Genomic DNA, 16,028 nt, shown 5'->3' on the forward strand with positions numbered 1-16,028 from the left:
CGCTCACCTTCAGCTGGGAAGGCAAGTCCTATTTTCAGGGATATACATAGATCCATATCACATCCTGCTAGCACATTTCCATAGAAGTGCGGGATGGGAAGTTTCTTTATCCAGGACAGGAAGAACACCTTGCGCCCGAGCGTGTATTTTGGGAGGAAATTACCCCACAGAAGTAACCTGGAGATACCCCTTCCCCTTCAGGTCCATCATCCTTCATTATTGATTCTTAGGGTGGAACCTATCCTAGGCGCAGGACCCGGCCCTCAGCCCGAGGCAGCGCGGCGAGCGCTGGGGTCCCTAGGCGAGCGGGGGCGGCGGTGACGCAGGCGGTGGTGGGGGCCGAGGTCCCCACGCCCGGAGAGGGGGCAGGTTTCCCCGCGGTGCTGGCCAATCAGGAGGCGCGGTGTTTCGGGAGCGGGGAGGGTAGGGGGTGCGGACGCAGCGCCGCCTCCAGTTTCCAGCGAACGCGTGGAGCCCCCGGGGGTTCCCGGGTGTGCCCGCTGTCCCGCTTTTCCTGCGCGGCTTCAGCGCCCTTTCAGAGCCGCTCCCTCTACGACCTGGACACGGCTCCGACGGCGCCCGGCCGCCTCCTCTCCCGGCCCCTCGGCTCTGCCCGCAGCGCCAGTCGCCGGGCCGCTCTCCGCCTGGTGTCGGCGGGCCGTCCGGGGGCGGTGCCGGCGGGGGCGCCTCACCCGGGCCGGCGGCGGTAATGCTGCTGCGATCTTCGCCTTTGAGGCCGGGCTGGCAGCTGGCAGCGGCAGCGGCAGCAGCAGAAGCAGGAGCCGGAGCCGCAGCGCGCTCGTGGTTGCCCGGGACGCCGCCTCCTCCACCCCAGGTTTTCCGCGGCCGCCGCGGGGCGCCGGGGCCCGGTGCGGCATGAGGAGGAGGCTGCACGCCGGCGAGCGCCCAGCTGCTCGGCCCCCAGGGCCCCCGCAGGCCCCCGCGTGCCGCGCGCTCCGGCTCCGGCTCCAGCGCTAGCCCCGCGCCGGCACCAGACGCGGAGGTCCGGAGGCGGAGCGGGCGGCGGCCCAGGCCTGCGGAGCGCGGCGGCCCAGACCCTGCGCGCCGGGGACTCGCGTCCTGCACTCGGGCGCGGCTGCCGGGGCCGCAGGTAGCACTGCGGTTTGCTGCCCGTCTCCGCAGGGGCGCCGCGGCGCGCACCCGCGTCTCTACCCAGCCGGGGTCCCTCTCCCCGCCGCTGAGAGGCGGTTAAACGCGCTCCTCGGCCTCCGCAGGTCCTTGCGTCCCCTCTCCCCCTCACCCCTTCCCCGTTGTCCTCCCGCGCTTCCCCTCCCCCAGCTCTCCGGCCTCTCATTCATTCCGTCCGCGCCCTCCCTTGCCTCCCTCCCGCTCCGGCCTGTCCCCCAGAGCCGCCCCGCGCGGACCCCGTTGCGGTCTCGGGGTTCTTAGCACATTTCATGGAAGTTTAGGGCCTGGACGCTGCCCGCAAGGCCGGCCGCAGAGCGCAGCCCGAGCTCCCGGGCGGGAAGAGGAAGATGTCTGTGCTCAGGCGGATGATGCGGGTCTCCAATCGCTCCCTCCTCGCCTTCATCTTCTTCTTCTCCCTGTCCTCATCTTGTCTCTACTTCATCTATGTGGCTCCGGGCATCGGTAAGCACCGAGACACACCCTCACTTCCCACGGTCACGCTGGAGGAAACGCAGGATATACTTATGGGATTCGCAAGCTGTACAAACAGAGGCCGGGCAGAAAGCGTTTTATTTGAAATGTTATTTCAGACGAGTCAAATAAACTGCTTCAGGGCATGTCTTTGGTATGTGAGTTTTGTTAATGCACGTTTAAATATCTTAAAGAACTGTATTAAAGGACACAGCAAAATTAGGCATGACGGCCCCAGATGCCCTGGTCGCTTTCCTGAGTATTCATGACAGCTCTGTCCATTGAATATAAAGTCTTTAAGCTTAAACTCAGGACTTAGTCATAGTTTAATTCAAACACTCACAGATATAATGATTGGCTATAAAAATATTATGGAGAAACCAAGGGCAGGAAATGTGATTGAGTTCAAGTATGTATGTATTCTAGCGTTCTAGGTCACTTTACGAGAATGGGGTCAGGGAACATTTATTTTGTGCTGTACTTGAGAAATTTTTAGGCAATGAATTGTCTTGTAAAAATGCTGCATTATTTAGTCTGCTCTAGTCTGCTTTTCAAGGGTAGCTAACCTCTCTTACCTGTTAAGATAACTTCTGAGATAAAATGATAATTGAAATAATTATGTAAGATAGTTCGCAGTTTAACGTTTTAATCTATTTAAAATTTTTTGGCCTTTGGGCAAAAACACACTTGTATAATCTATTTGAATTGGCTTCTTTATCAAAAATCTTAATTCCTCAGCCCCTTTTGGTTAAAAAGATGCCAGTGTGGCATTCTAATGGATGAGAAATAGCAACTTCATATGGATGTTAAAACGCATTGTGTTTCCAAAGCTTTTCTGAATTTTTCTGGTTCTTATGTATTTAGTGTTAAATTACTTAGTAACACTGTGGCATCTCCTATTGTTAAACACTAGTAGTCTTTTAAATCAGTGTCATTTCTCCCTTTGACTTAGCTAAAAATGGATGGCTTCTTATACCTGAAGAATTTTGAGATGGAATTGTTCAGGGCATTGTCTTGTTTGGATTATTGTAATGAATTGTGGGGGTAGGGAGGAGAAGCAAACCGTATTGATACCTGTTTAATTTCCTAAAATTACTATCACACCTGTTCCTTTTTAAATTTTTTTTTATTTTTATTTTTCAGAAGTGAGAAGCCAGGAGGCAGAGACATACTCCTGCATGTGCATGACTGGGATCTACCAGGCATGCCTACTAGGGGGCGATGCTCTGTCCATCCAGGGCGTTGCTCCCTTGTAATTGGAGCCATTGTAGCACCTGAGGCGGAGGCCATGGAGCCATCCTCAGTGCCCGAGCCAACTTTGCTCCAGTGGAGCCTTGACTGCGGGAGGGGAAGAGAGAGGGAGAAAGAGAGAAAGGAGAGGGGGAAGGGTGGAGAAGCAGATGGGCGCTTCTCCTGTGTACCCTGGTCGGGAGTCGAACCCAGGACTTCCACATGCCAGGCCGACGCTCTTCCCCTGAGCCAACTGGCCAGGGCTCATTGTAGATATCTTATTAAAGAGATGTGCCCAAAACTAATTAGGTTCTTATAACTAGTTTACATTATAGGCACATAGACTCTTTTGAACGAATTCTTATTTTTGCCTGAATTACATGTTGAGGCAGAATTTTTTTTTTTTTTTTTGTATTTTTCTGAAGTGAGAAGCAGGGAGGAAGACAGACTCTGCATGTGCTGGACCAGGATCCACCTGGCATGCCCACCGGAGGGCGATGTTCTGCCCATCTGGGCTGTTGCCCCGTTGCAACTGGAGCCATTCTAGAGCCTGAGGCTGAGTCCATGGAACCATCCTCAGCATGTGGGGGGCCAACTTTGCTCCAGTGGAGCCTTGGCTACCGGAGGGGAAGAGAGAGATAAGAGAGGAAAGAGAGGGGGAAGGGTGAGAAGCAAATGGGCGCTTCTCCTGTGTGCCCTGGCTGGGAATTAAACCTGGGACTTTCACACGCTGGGCTGACGCTCTTCAGCTGAGCCAACTGGCCAGGGCTAGAATTTTCTAATGACTAAAATATGTTGTATAAGAGAGCACTTGTTCTTAATTTAAGTAAATGTTTTGCATCTCCTCTGTTGAAAAGTTTATATTAATGCTACCCACATCCACCTGTTCAGTAGACATCAATTATATTTTTCCTGTGTTTCCCATCCAGAGACCTACTTTGGGCCTATGCCTTCCCCAGGCTTCCTCTCATTTTCATTTCTCTTCCGTAGTCTCCACCTATGTTCTTCCTTCCCTTTCTCTCTCTTTTTTTTTTAAATTTTTATTTTTAATTTTTTTTTTTACAGGGACAGAGAGAGAGTCAGATAGAGGGATAGATAGGGACAGACAGACAGGAACGGAGAGAGATGAGAAGCATTAATCATCAGTTTTTCATTGCGACACCGTAGTTGTTCATTGATTGCTTTCTCATATGTGCCATGACCGCGGGCCTTCAGCAGACTGAGTAACCCCCTCCCCCCCCTCGAGCCAGTGACCTTGGGTCCATGCTAGTGAGCTTTTTTGCTCAAGCCAGATGAGCCCGCGCTCAAGCTGGCAACCCCGGGGTCTCGAACCTAGGTCCTTCCACATCCCAGTCCGACGCTCTGTCCACTCTGCTACCGCCTGGTCAGGCCTTCCCTTTCTCTCTTTTTTTTAATATTTTTTTGAAGCTGGAAACGGGGAGAGACAGTCAGACAGACTCCTGCATGCGCCCGACTGGGATCCACCCGGCATGCCCACCAGGGGCAACACTCTGCCCACCAGGGGGTGATGCTCTGCCCCTCCGGGGCGTCGCTCTGCCGCGACCAGAGCCACTCCAGCGCCTGGGGCAGAGGCCAAGGAGCCATCCCCAGCGCCCGGGCCATCTTTGCTCCAATGGAGCCTCGGCTGCGGGAGGGGAAGAGAGAGACAGAGAGGAAGGAGGGGGGGGTGGAGAAGCAAATGGGCGCTTCTCCTATGTGCCCTGGCCGGGAATCGAACCCGGGTCCCCCGCATGCCAGGCCTACGCTCTACCGCTGAGCCAACTGGCCAGGGCTCCCTTTCTCTCTTTATGAGCAGATAGTACCATTCAGTTGTAGATCACATGATCTGTTTAGTTTCTCATGTTTTCCCATGTTGCTCAACAATACTTTTGGCTATTTGGGTCTTAATCTGCAATGAGTTCCACCAAACTCAAAGCTCATGATTTTGAAAATAACTTGAAACATTTTGCTTGAAATTATAATCCATGCTGGAAACACAGGGATAGTCTTTATAGTGTGACTTCAGTACCGAGGGAAATTGGTCTGCAGATGTTTCCTCCACCCCATACTCCCCAAAGTCCATGGACAGATTGCCCTACCAGTGGTCGGCAACCTCATTAGTCAACAGAGCCAAATATCAACAGTACAACGATTGAAATTTCTTTTGAGAGCCAAATTTTTTAAGCTTAAACTATATAGGTAGGTACATTCCTTATCGAGGTAGCACCCACATGTGGTATTTTGTGGAAGAGCCACACTCAAGGGGCCAAAGAGCCGCACGTGGCTCTCGAGCTGCGGTTTGCCGACCACTGCCCTAGCCCACCCAGTAGAGTCAGGAGCCATGGACTGGCTCTCATTCTATTTCTGCCTTTTTTTTTTTTTTTACAGAGACAGAGAGTGAGTCAAAGAGAGGGATAGACAGGGACAGACAGACAGGAACGGAGAGAGATGAGAAGCATCAATCATTAGTTTTTCATTGCGCGTTGCAACACCTTAGTTGTTCATTGATTGCTTTCTCATATGTGCCTTGACAGCGGGCCTTCGGCAGACCAAGTAACCCCTTGCTGGAGCCAGTGACCTTGGGTTCAAGCTGGTGGGCTTTTCCTCAAACCAGATGAGCCCGCACTCAAGCTGGCGAGCTCGGGGTCTTGAACCCGGGTCCTCTGCATCCCAGTCTGACGCTCTATCCACTGCGCCACCGCCTGGTCAGGCATATTACTGCCTTTGTGTGTGATTGCAGAAGGATGAGCGCAGTTTCCTTCCAAGGTAACTGGCTGGATTGAGATTGGAGTTTCACTTAGTATGAAACAGTTTCCAGTATAAAATTCCGAACACAACATAGTAATTTTCCTGCTACAGTATTAAAGGAGTAGATGAGCTGACTTGCGGGTTCATTCAGCAAACGCGATTAGAGAACCGCAGGTAGGCTAGACATTGCTGGAGGCATGGAAGATAAGTGAGTAAGTCATGGTTCCTTCCCTTGCACTGCAGTGGGATGAGCCCTGAGGAAGGGCTGTAGCAAGTCCTTGGAAGGCAGGTGGGAGTAAGTGAGGAGTGGGTAAGGATTTCCGGAGGTGGGGGTGGTTTGGAGTGGGTCTTTGAGGATGGACAGGATTTCTCTGGGCTGAGTAAGGGATTCTAGTCAGAGGGAACAGCATAGGGTTCCACAAAACAGGAGTATTTCCATCTGGCTACCACTGAAGGCGCGAGGTGGTGGATGGGCCAGATGGAGAAGGTCTTGCTTGGGCTCTCCTGCCCAGCCTAGTGTTCAGGCGCTGGAGGTCCCTAAATTCCTGGCAGAGAAAGACAGGTCTTGGCTCCTACAACTTTCTCAGCACTGTCTATGATTAAGAAAAGTTTATGTGCCCATCATCAATGGGGTAATATCCAGGGGAAGAGTGTACAACTCCCCTGGAAGTGGGGATGTCCCTCTTGTTTTGACTCACCAGAGAATCCCTGACCTTTCCCAGACCCCTGACGGGCTGCTGCATTCTCTGTGTAAAGGTGGAATCCGGCTGGGCCTCTTTGGTCTGAATTCCTTTTGAAGGAATTAGCTGTCTGAGTGCTTTGTTATTTGGGCCTCCAGGGGTTTTGTGCCCTGGCAGTGGAATTGGCGATGGTCAGGACCCAGGGAGTTATGTGCAAGCACATGCGTTGTGGGAGAGGGTGGCTTAGTTAGGTCCTTGCTCAGAGCCCCCTGGCCTTTGTGTTGGTGTTCCTTGGCTAGTGCAGAAGGGAGCTAGTTGCCTCACAGCTTTCTGCAACCCTTTAGCCTGCTGACCCTGGCTGGGTGAGCCTGGTTGTGATCTTTTTATCTGATACCGTCTGCTTTGTGTTTCAAAGGTCCTTTTGGCTTTCTACTCAAAAAGTGCTTTCATCGGCATGCACATTTCAGGGATTCTTTTGATTTAGGCCATGGTGTTGGTCATTTCTTTTCTCTGACTCTTTCTTACTAGCCATGCATCCCATGCTGAAATTTTTGTCCTGTATGTTGCAGAGAACACCAGAAGTTTTGAAAAGGGAAATGATGCAGTCCTCTGTTTTAGAGCAGTTCTTTTAGCCAGAGTTGGATTAAGGTCGGTTGAGGCCCTGGACGCAGAAGAAAATATTGGGCCCCTTACATTAGAAAAAAGTGTAAAGTTGGGGTTTTGTGGGGCCCCTTAGAAGTTGGGGTCCAGGGCGTGTGCCCGGTGTGCCTGCTGTTAAATCCGCCTCTGCTTTTAGCATGGAGTATGGGTTATGGAGGACAGCCAGTGGGAAGGAGGAAATTATTTCAGCAGCTCAGGCATTGGAAGATTGGAACCTAATCAAGGCTGCAGTTGGATCAGGGCAGAGTTGAGAAGATGTGAGTAGCTGGATGGAAGGGAGACAATGCTCGCATTCTATCCTGGACACCTAGGCTGTGGGTAATAGGGGCTAAAGACAGGCACATGCCTTAAGGGGGCTCTTTGCTTGTAGAGAAATTGAATTGGGATGCCTGTAGGATATCCAAGAAGAACTTGTCAGTAGGGAGGCAGATGGAAGTAAGGGCTTAGAGCCCAGGAGAAATACAGTGTGAAATACAGGAAAGCCATTGAGTGTCTTCACCCCCAAGGTTTTTTTTTTTTTTTTTTTTGTATTTTTCTGAAGTTGGAAATGGGGAGGCAGTCAGACAGACTCCCGCATGCGCCCGGCCGGGATTCACCGAGCATGCCCACCAGGGGGCGATGCTCTGCCCATCTGGGGCGTCTCTCTGTTGTGACCAGAGCCATTCTAGCACCTTAAGCAGAGGCTGTGGAGCCATCCTCAGCGCCTGGGCCATCTTTGCTCCAATGGAGACTTGGCTGCGGGAGGGGAAGAGAGAGACAGAGAAGAAGGAGAGGGGGAGGGGTGGAGAAGCAGATGGGCTCTTCTCCTGTGTGCCCTGGCGGGGCATCGAACCCGGGACTCCTGCACGCCAGGGCTACGCTGTACCACTGAGCCAATCAGCCAGGGCCTCCAAAGGTTAATGATACTTATCTATTGTACTTCTCACCTGACGACATACCTGAGATAAAACTAACTCCTGCAAGCAGAAGTGACTGTATGAGTTAGTTACTCTCCCACTGGAATGATGAGGTTCAATTGGAATGTGAAGGTAGCCCACGTGTAATTTGAAAAGTTTCCCTTGAGGCGTTGCTTGAGAGTCTGTGGTTGACACCCTGGAGAGTTTAGATGACCGGCTGCCCAAGGAGAGCTTGTGGAGGCAGAAGAGAAGGTCGCTACAGATCAAGTCCCACAGAACAAGTGGAGATACAGGAACGAGAAAATAAAGGGAGAGAGAGAGAGATCATGAAAGTGAAGAGAGGTCTTTGCAAAAGTAAGTAAATAAAATGATGATCAGCAGGACAAGTATGCTAGATGGGGTCAAGTTCAGTGGTGTAGTGTCTGGAAGGAGAATTGTTGACTTGGTACGTAGGAAGGAGGTCTGTGACAGCCACTGCGAGAGTTTTTTTGGTGTCCTGAGGCACCAACCAGATTGCCTTGAGCTGGGGAGTCAATCATGACAGTGACTCATTTAGTGGAAAGGAGGTGGTTAAGTGTGAGCCTGTAGGGTCAGAGGAGCTTTACAAGATGGGAAGGCCTGAGCTTTTGTGGAGACTTAGGGAGGAAAGGTCAGGTTGGAAGATGTGGGAAGGGGCACAATTTATGACATGTGATCTAGGAAGACTTCATTTTTACTTATTCGTGTAGCAAATGTTAGTCTGTCCAAGGCTCTGTGGTTCTGTGTTGAACAGCTCTCACAGGTCCCTGTCTTCACAGAGCACATAGCCAGTGAGAAGCTCACACAATTAGAGTAACTGTTCTAGAAAATGGTGTGAAATACAGTTATGGATGTGCCAGTTTGTGGTTGGGGGCACTGAAGTGGTTTAGGTATTGGGGAGAAGAGGAGGATTAAGCTGAGGTCAGAAGCTTATAACACTGGGGAACATAATTTTTGTTGCATCCACAAAAAACACTTGGTCTTACCTAATTCAAGTGTGCTGATCTCAAATCTGACATTAGTTTTTCTCTGTTAGCTACAGTTTTTTTGCAATTCAAGATTTTAGGTTTTCATCTTATTGTAATTTTCAACATTTAGTTTAACAGAATGAAGTAGAATGTCTTCTTGGGCATCATCTTTGTGAAAATATAATAATTTATATAGTGCAGTAAATACAATAATATACTAAAATATATGATTGCATCAGAATTTGTCTACAATTTCAAAATAGTACATATTAAAACACTTATTTTAATTATAAAATTTGCGTTTGTAGCTCTTGCGTTTGTGTACTTGTTGAGGACAATCTCATTTGATGTTCCAGCAGTAGTCTGCTCATCACTAACAGCTCCACGATTTTCAGGAAACTTATCAAGGCGACTATTCAGGAAGTGAATCTTAACGCTCATGCTACATCCAGTGTCGCAGAAAGCTAACAGCATCCTTTGGACCAGAAATTCATAGTTTTCTGCTTTTTTGTTGCCAAGGAAGTTCTTTGTAACTGCCACAAAAGACTGCCATGCTGCTTTCTCCTCCTTATTCATCTTCCTGGCAAATTCTTCGTCACGTATGAGGGGTCGAATTTGAGGTCCATCGAATATACCTGCTTTTATCTTCTTGAAAGACAAGACAGGAAAAGCAGAAATAATATGTTGAAAGGATTCACTTTCTCTATTCAAAGCCTGAACAAACTGCTTCATTAAGCCAAGTTTGATGTAAAGTGGGGGAAAAATGATCCTGTCTCGATTAACTACAGGTTCCTTCACAATATTTTGCATCCCTACTTCCAGAGCTTCACGTTTCAGCCACTCCTTCTGTGTCCAGTGTTTGTCCTGAGCTCGGCTGTTCCACAAACACAGAAAGCAAGGATACTTCGTGAAACCTCTCTGTTGTCCTAGCAAGAAATTTACCATTTTAAGATCCACACAAATGATCCAGTTATGCTTCTCATACTTTAGTAAGTTAATGACAATTTTTATGTCATTATAATCTTCTCGCTGATCAGTTGAATAACCAATTGGAACCGTTGCATAAACATTACCGTTGTATAGGAGAACACATTTCAGACTCTGTTTAGAGCTGTCAAGAAACAGCTGCCATTCTGTTGGACTATAAGTGGTAACACCTAGCTGGCTGAGAAGACTACTGATATCATGACAGTAAACAAAGTGTTTGTCTTCAGAAAAAAAGTCCACAAAAATTTGTTCATGCTTCCTGAAATGGGATACTTTAGCTGACCGGTGAAGTACATTCTTTTCTTGAAGCCTGGAGGCTAATAACTCAGCTGCTTTCTTTGAGAGGCCCAAATCTCTTACTAAGTCATTCAATTCAGGTTGGCTAAACTGCTGAGGGGTTAATGACTGCTTGGCATCAGAAGAAGACCCTTCAGATTTTACAACCATTTCCTCATGCATCTTATCAATATACACTTGATCACTATGTTCACTTTCTTCGTCCTTAGCAGAAATAAAACCATTGAAAACTGGAACCAGGAGTGTCTCAGAGTGTGGGATAGGTCGTATTGCTGAAGGAATATTAGGATATGTGATCATATGCCATTTTTTCTTGCCGATGCCCTTTGTATGGATCAGACAGAAGTAACAGTCACCGCTGTGGTCCTTAGATTCATGCCAAACCATAGAAATACCGAAAGGCATTCCTTTGCATTTTCCTTTTGTCCAGTCATGAAGCATTTCCTCACAATTATGGCACACAATATGAGGAGCCCAATTCTTGTCTTGATCGCCTAAGGGAACTTGAAAATAGGCAATAAATGCACGTGTCACAAATGATGAAATATTGCGCCTTTGACGTTGAAGTGTGTAACAGCCACATATATAACAGAAGGTGTCAGGACTATTACATTTATACCTACTCGAAGAAGCCATATTTAATCTTAAAAAAAATAAGAGGGTGTTTTTATCAGATAATTTTTTACATTTAAAAATGACTACAATTATGTAAAAGTGATATTTGTAAAACATTGCCTTGTGTTATGTTCAATCCAAGAGTTGTTGCCCTTTAACTCCAATTTAAAAATCAATGCATGCCATTAACTGTAACAAATGAAATTAAAATTGCATGAAAACTAGAGCATACACCAAAAAACAGATTTCAGATTTGGAATCAGTGGTGCACAAATATATAGACACAGTTCTAAAACCTCATGCAACAGAAAATGAAAAAAAAAAAAAGTTGTTCCACAGTGTAATTAAAGGGTTGACTTGGGGAAGAATACTTCAGGCAGGAATGGAGTATTTGAATGAAGGCTAAGAGGTGAGAGAGTAATAGAAAGTTTAAAAAGAAAAGACAGGGGCCAAAGCATAGGGCATAGAGGGGAGTGTGGGCTGAAAAGGTCAATATGACACCCGTCCTACAGATCCTTGTGAGCTGGGTTTGAGAACTTGGACTTTAGCCTGAGAACAGTGTCAAACCACTGGGCTTAAATTTTAAGTAGGAGAGAGAAATGGCTAGATTTGCATTCTAGAAATATTTTGGCTGTACTGGTTTTGATGCATTAAAGGGAGCAAGATTGGAATCAGGGAGACCAGGTGGAGGGGGTGGGATCAAGTGCATAGGTAGATTAATTTTGGAAATGGGAGGAGATAAAGGTGTTTGTGATAGCAAAAATTAGATGCGTGTGGAGAGGGAAGTTGAGGGAGTTCCTATCTGATTAGTTGGGTGCCTGATTTACCTGCTCAGAGTGAGGGGCTCTGTTTATGTGAACAAATCCTAGTATAGAGTGAGCTGTTTCCTAGATGCGGTTAAGAGATTTTGTTTCTGTCTTGGCACATCTGAACTTGCAGGGGTCCCCAAACTTTTTACACAGGGGACCAATTCACTGTCCCTCAGACCATTGGAGGGCCGCCACATACAGTGCTCCTCTCACTGACCACCAATGAAAGAGGTGCCCCTTCTGGAAGTGTGGTGGGGGGCCGGATAAATGGCCTCAGGGGGCTGCATGTGGCCCGCGGGCCGTAGTTTGGGGAAGCCTGTAAAAGGCTTAGTAGAGAATTGCTGATGGACTGAGCGGTTCCTGATTAAATCGCTTCTCTTAGTACGGCAGCTCCAGTTCATTCTGTCACCAGCTGACTCATCAATGCCATTCTGATGTTGGATGTTAGGCATCTTGGGAGAATAAATATGGAGGGGTTAGAAACAGAGGAGAAAAATGCCAGGATCTATCAGTGTATTAGATATCATTTATTTTCTGACAAATTACCCCAAAATTTAGGGGCTTAAAACAACATGTGTTGTTGCAGAGTTTCTATGGGCCAGGAATCTGGACATGGTTTGGTTGGGTGCCCCTGGATCAAGGTCTCACTGGGCTGCAGAGTGGTGATCAGGGCTGTGGTTGAGGGCTCCACTGGGGGAGGTTCTGCTTCCAGGTTCGCCTACGTGGATTTGAGCGTTGTTGCACTGGGGACCTCAGTTCTTCGCAGGGTGTTGGCTGGAGGCCTTGCTCAGTTCCTTGACACATGGGCCTCTCCATATTTTCTCTTTTAGTAGAGTCACTACGTTCAGTCTCTGCTCAAGGAGTGCCGGGGGAGGCGTTCTTAGAGATGGCCTACCCCAGTCAGATTGCCATTTTTGAGCAGTATATGTAACTGAGCTATGTTGTTTCAGCATTAGTGAATTTAAATTCTGTGGCCTTGTGGGAAATGAGGCGTATTTGAAGGGAAAATTGATTCACTGAAATCTGACAATGCCAAATACCATTCTCCGTGTTATTTTCTTACGAATAAATTTGAGGTCTGTTCAATAATGTGGCAGAATGATATAGTGATGTATTTATTCTTTAGCAGTGTTTAGCATCACTGCCTTTTAATGTTTATTAAAGGTAAAAATAGCCAGGTCTGTGGATATTTTTAAATGAAAAACGCCTAATCTAGATTTGTAGTCTCTTCCTGTGGTAGGTATTCCAAACACTATTTGGAATTTGGTTGGGAACAGAATGCATTTGCCTCTTGAGTGTTATAAAGGGCGGGCGGTTGTCTAACCCATCCTGGCACCAGCCTGTTTATTATAGGATGAATTAGAATGTTTCTCAAGGCACTTGTCCTGTAGGCCTTGGGTTTTGGTGGTTGTAGCTGCGGCTACATTTCCCCACGCAGTCCCAATATTTGCTCCTGTGACCAATGGCCCAGCACCATGAGCGCACTGGACACAGAAGCCTGTGTCTCTGGAGCCAAAGCTGTGTACAAAGAAGCCCCAGGAGCAAATTCCCAAAGTTAGGCCACTGTTTTTCCGTGGAGGTGTCCCTACCTACTCCCAACCGCATACTAGTGGGATAGCCTTGCTATAAAGAAAGAGAAGGAAAGACAGGCTCCCAAAGATTTCACTTGCCCAGAGTCTCACATCATTGCTGGAAGAGCTGAAGTAGACAAGTTTTGGAAGAGCTGAAATGTACACCTTGGGATATCTGACTCTTTCCACTGTGCCTGAGTTGAACGGATCATTGCTGCCCTAGAAAACGGAAGATTTGGGAGAAATCTTCTTCAACCTAAAGGGATACTGTATAAAAGGGGGGGGGGGACTTTTTTTTTTTTTGCATAGCTTAGATAGTATTGAAGGTAATTACAAGGAAGATTTTTGGCTCATTGTAAAGAAACCAAATCAAATCATTCTAATTGATTTGTAAACAATAAAACAAGTGGCCTTGTAAACTGTCCTTTTATGTTTTCAAGCCTCGGATTTACTACCTGTTAAGGCTGGAGAAGGTGTCTTGCTTAGGAGACTGGCCAGGCTTATGAGAGCCCTTCAAACCCAGCCACTCTGTGCTGTGATAGACTCTGGCCACTTTTCTCACCCAGCCGAGGGGCAGACCTGCTCCTCCGCCTGTCCCTTCTTCCACCCACTACCACTTGTGACTTGTTTTCCCTTTCAGGCTTGCCTTTCATGTTTGTCTTAACCTAAGTAACAGTGTGGACGTGGGTGGGCAGGTGAACCTAGCCGAGAGGAAGGAGGAGCATTGCAGAGTGATTGTTGTAGAGGCTGGATTTCCTAGCTTATGTTTGGGAGTCCTTAGAGAGTTGAGAGTGGCTGGGGCTTTGTGTGTTTACTGTCTTCTTTCGGTCAATTTATCTGGCCCCCTTACCAGCTGACTATTGCCACCACTGCCTCAGATTGTAATTTACCACTTCAGTCAGAGCAGCCTGTCCCTGTCCTTTCTTTCCTCCTCTCTCTCTTCAGTTTCCCTCTGAATCGGTTATTTTTTTTTCTTTATTTTTGAAGGACACAGTGATTTAACATTTAAAAAACCTTTTCTTCCCACTTCTGTTTTTTGTCAGGATAATAACAGAGTGAATAATATATGAGTGACATTTTGATTTCAGTTGAAGATCAGGTCCATTGAAGGTTGAAAATAGATTTTCCGAGTATACCTAGAATGGCAATAACACGCCATTTCAAAATTAGGAGTTCCAGCCTGACCTGTGGTGGCACAGTGGATAAAGCGTCGACCTGGAAATGCTGAGGTCGCCGGTTCGAAACCCTGGGCTTGCCTGGTCAAGGCACTTATGGGAGTTGATGCTTCTAGCTCCTCCCCCTGTTTCTCTCTCTCTCCTCTCTAAAATGAATAAATAAATAAAAAATTTTAAAGAAAAAAAATTTAGGAGTTCCAGTTATCACTAAGTATTTTTATGTCATGTCTTGGGACCACTGGAGAATTTCACACAGCACCCCTATTTTATCTCTTCTTTCCCATTTAAGTTCTACATTGGGCCAACTTGATTTGTAATGTTTCATGGGAGTATTTTTTTTTGGTCATAGCAGAACATGGCAGAGTTTGGATTAAGCTACAGCTAAAACCCTCCTCAATTAAAATAGGAAAGTTAGCATAAAGGGTGTCCTTTGAAAAGATAAACAAAATTGACAGACCTTTATCTAGACTCGCCGAGAAAGAAAAGAGAGAGGACTCAAGTAAATAAAATCAGACATGAGAGAGGAGAAATTACAACTGATGCCAAAGAAATAGGAAGGATCATAAGAGACTATGGTGAACAGGTACACCCCAGCAAATTGTACAATTAAGAAGAAATGGATAGTTTCTTAGAAATATGTAACCTTCTAGGTCTGACTCATGAAGAAATAGAGAATCTGAACAGATTTGTTAAAAATAATGAAATTAAATCAATAATAATAATAAACCCCTCCCAAACAAAAATCAAAGATGAGATAGCCTCACTGGTAAATTCTACCAAATATCAAAGAAGATTAATAATACCTCTCCTTCACACAGTCTTCCAAATGGTTGAAGAGGGGGGAATACTTTCAAATTTTATGAAGGTAGTGTTACCCTTACACCAAAACTAGACAAGGAGATCACACAACAAAGAAAATTATAGGCTAATATTCCTAATGAACGTAGATACAAAGATTCTCAGCAAAATATTAACAAACCAAATTGAACAGTACATCATAAGGATCATATACCATGATCAAGATAGATTTGTTCAGTGCTTGAAATCAACATGATATACTACATTACTAACATATCATTTCAAGAGATGCAGAAAAAACATTTGATAAAATTTAACATCTATTTATGATAAAAAGCTCTCAACACAGTGGGTATAGACTGAACATATCTCAACATAATAAAAGCCATATGTAATAATCTGACAGCTAACACACTCAACAGTGAAAAGCTAAAAGCTTTCCCTTTAAAATCAGGAACGAGACAAGGAAGCCCACTCTACTTTTATTCAACATAGTATTGGAAGTCTTAGCCGAGGAATTAGATAGGAGAAAGAAAAAAAATCTTCCAAATTGGAAAGGAAGATGTAAAATTGTAGATGATATGGTTTCATATATAGAAAAGTGTAAAGACTACTGACAAACTGTTAGAATTAATCAACAAATTCAGTAAACTTGCAGGGTGCAAAATCAAAATGCAAAAATCTATTGCATTTTTACACACTAGTAATGAACCATCAAAAGTAGAAATTGAGGAAAATATTATTCACAATTGCATCAGAAAGAAATACCTAGGTATAAATTTAATCAAGAAGATAAAAGACCTGTAAACTGAAAACTCTAAGACACTGATGACAGAACATAAAGAAGGCACAAATAAATGGAAAGATAGTTTGTGCTCATGGATGGAAAAATTAATACTGTTAAACATGCTACCCAAAGCAATCTACCAAAGCAAATTCAGTGCGACCCCTGTCAA

General features: G+C 46.2%; 1 protein-coding gene across 2 annotated transcripts in view; it reads left to right on the forward strand.

Moving 5' to 3' along the window:
* The first annotated feature begins 1,098 nt into the window (after positions 1 to 1,098).
* Positions 1,099 to 16,028, forward strand: part of B4GALT6 (beta-1,4-galactosyltransferase 6) — a 71,410-nt gene continuing 56,480 nt past the window's right edge. For both annotated transcript variants that reach the window (XM_066352834.1, XM_066352835.1), the window contains exon 1: positions 1,099 to 1,611. In XM_066352834.1, coding sequence (XP_066208931.1) covers positions 1,497 to 1,611 — 115 coding nt within the window. In that variant the 5' untranslated portion in view covers positions 1,099 to 1,496. The remainder of the gene's footprint in view (positions 1,612 to 16,028) is intronic.

This window comes from Saccopteryx leptura, chromosome 11 (genome assembly GCF_036850995.1).
Source record: "Saccopteryx leptura isolate mSacLep1 chromosome 11, mSacLep1_pri_phased_curated, whole genome shotgun sequence".
Classification (NCBI taxonomy): Eukaryota; Metazoa; Chordata; class Mammalia; order Chiroptera; family Emballonuridae; genus Saccopteryx; species Saccopteryx leptura.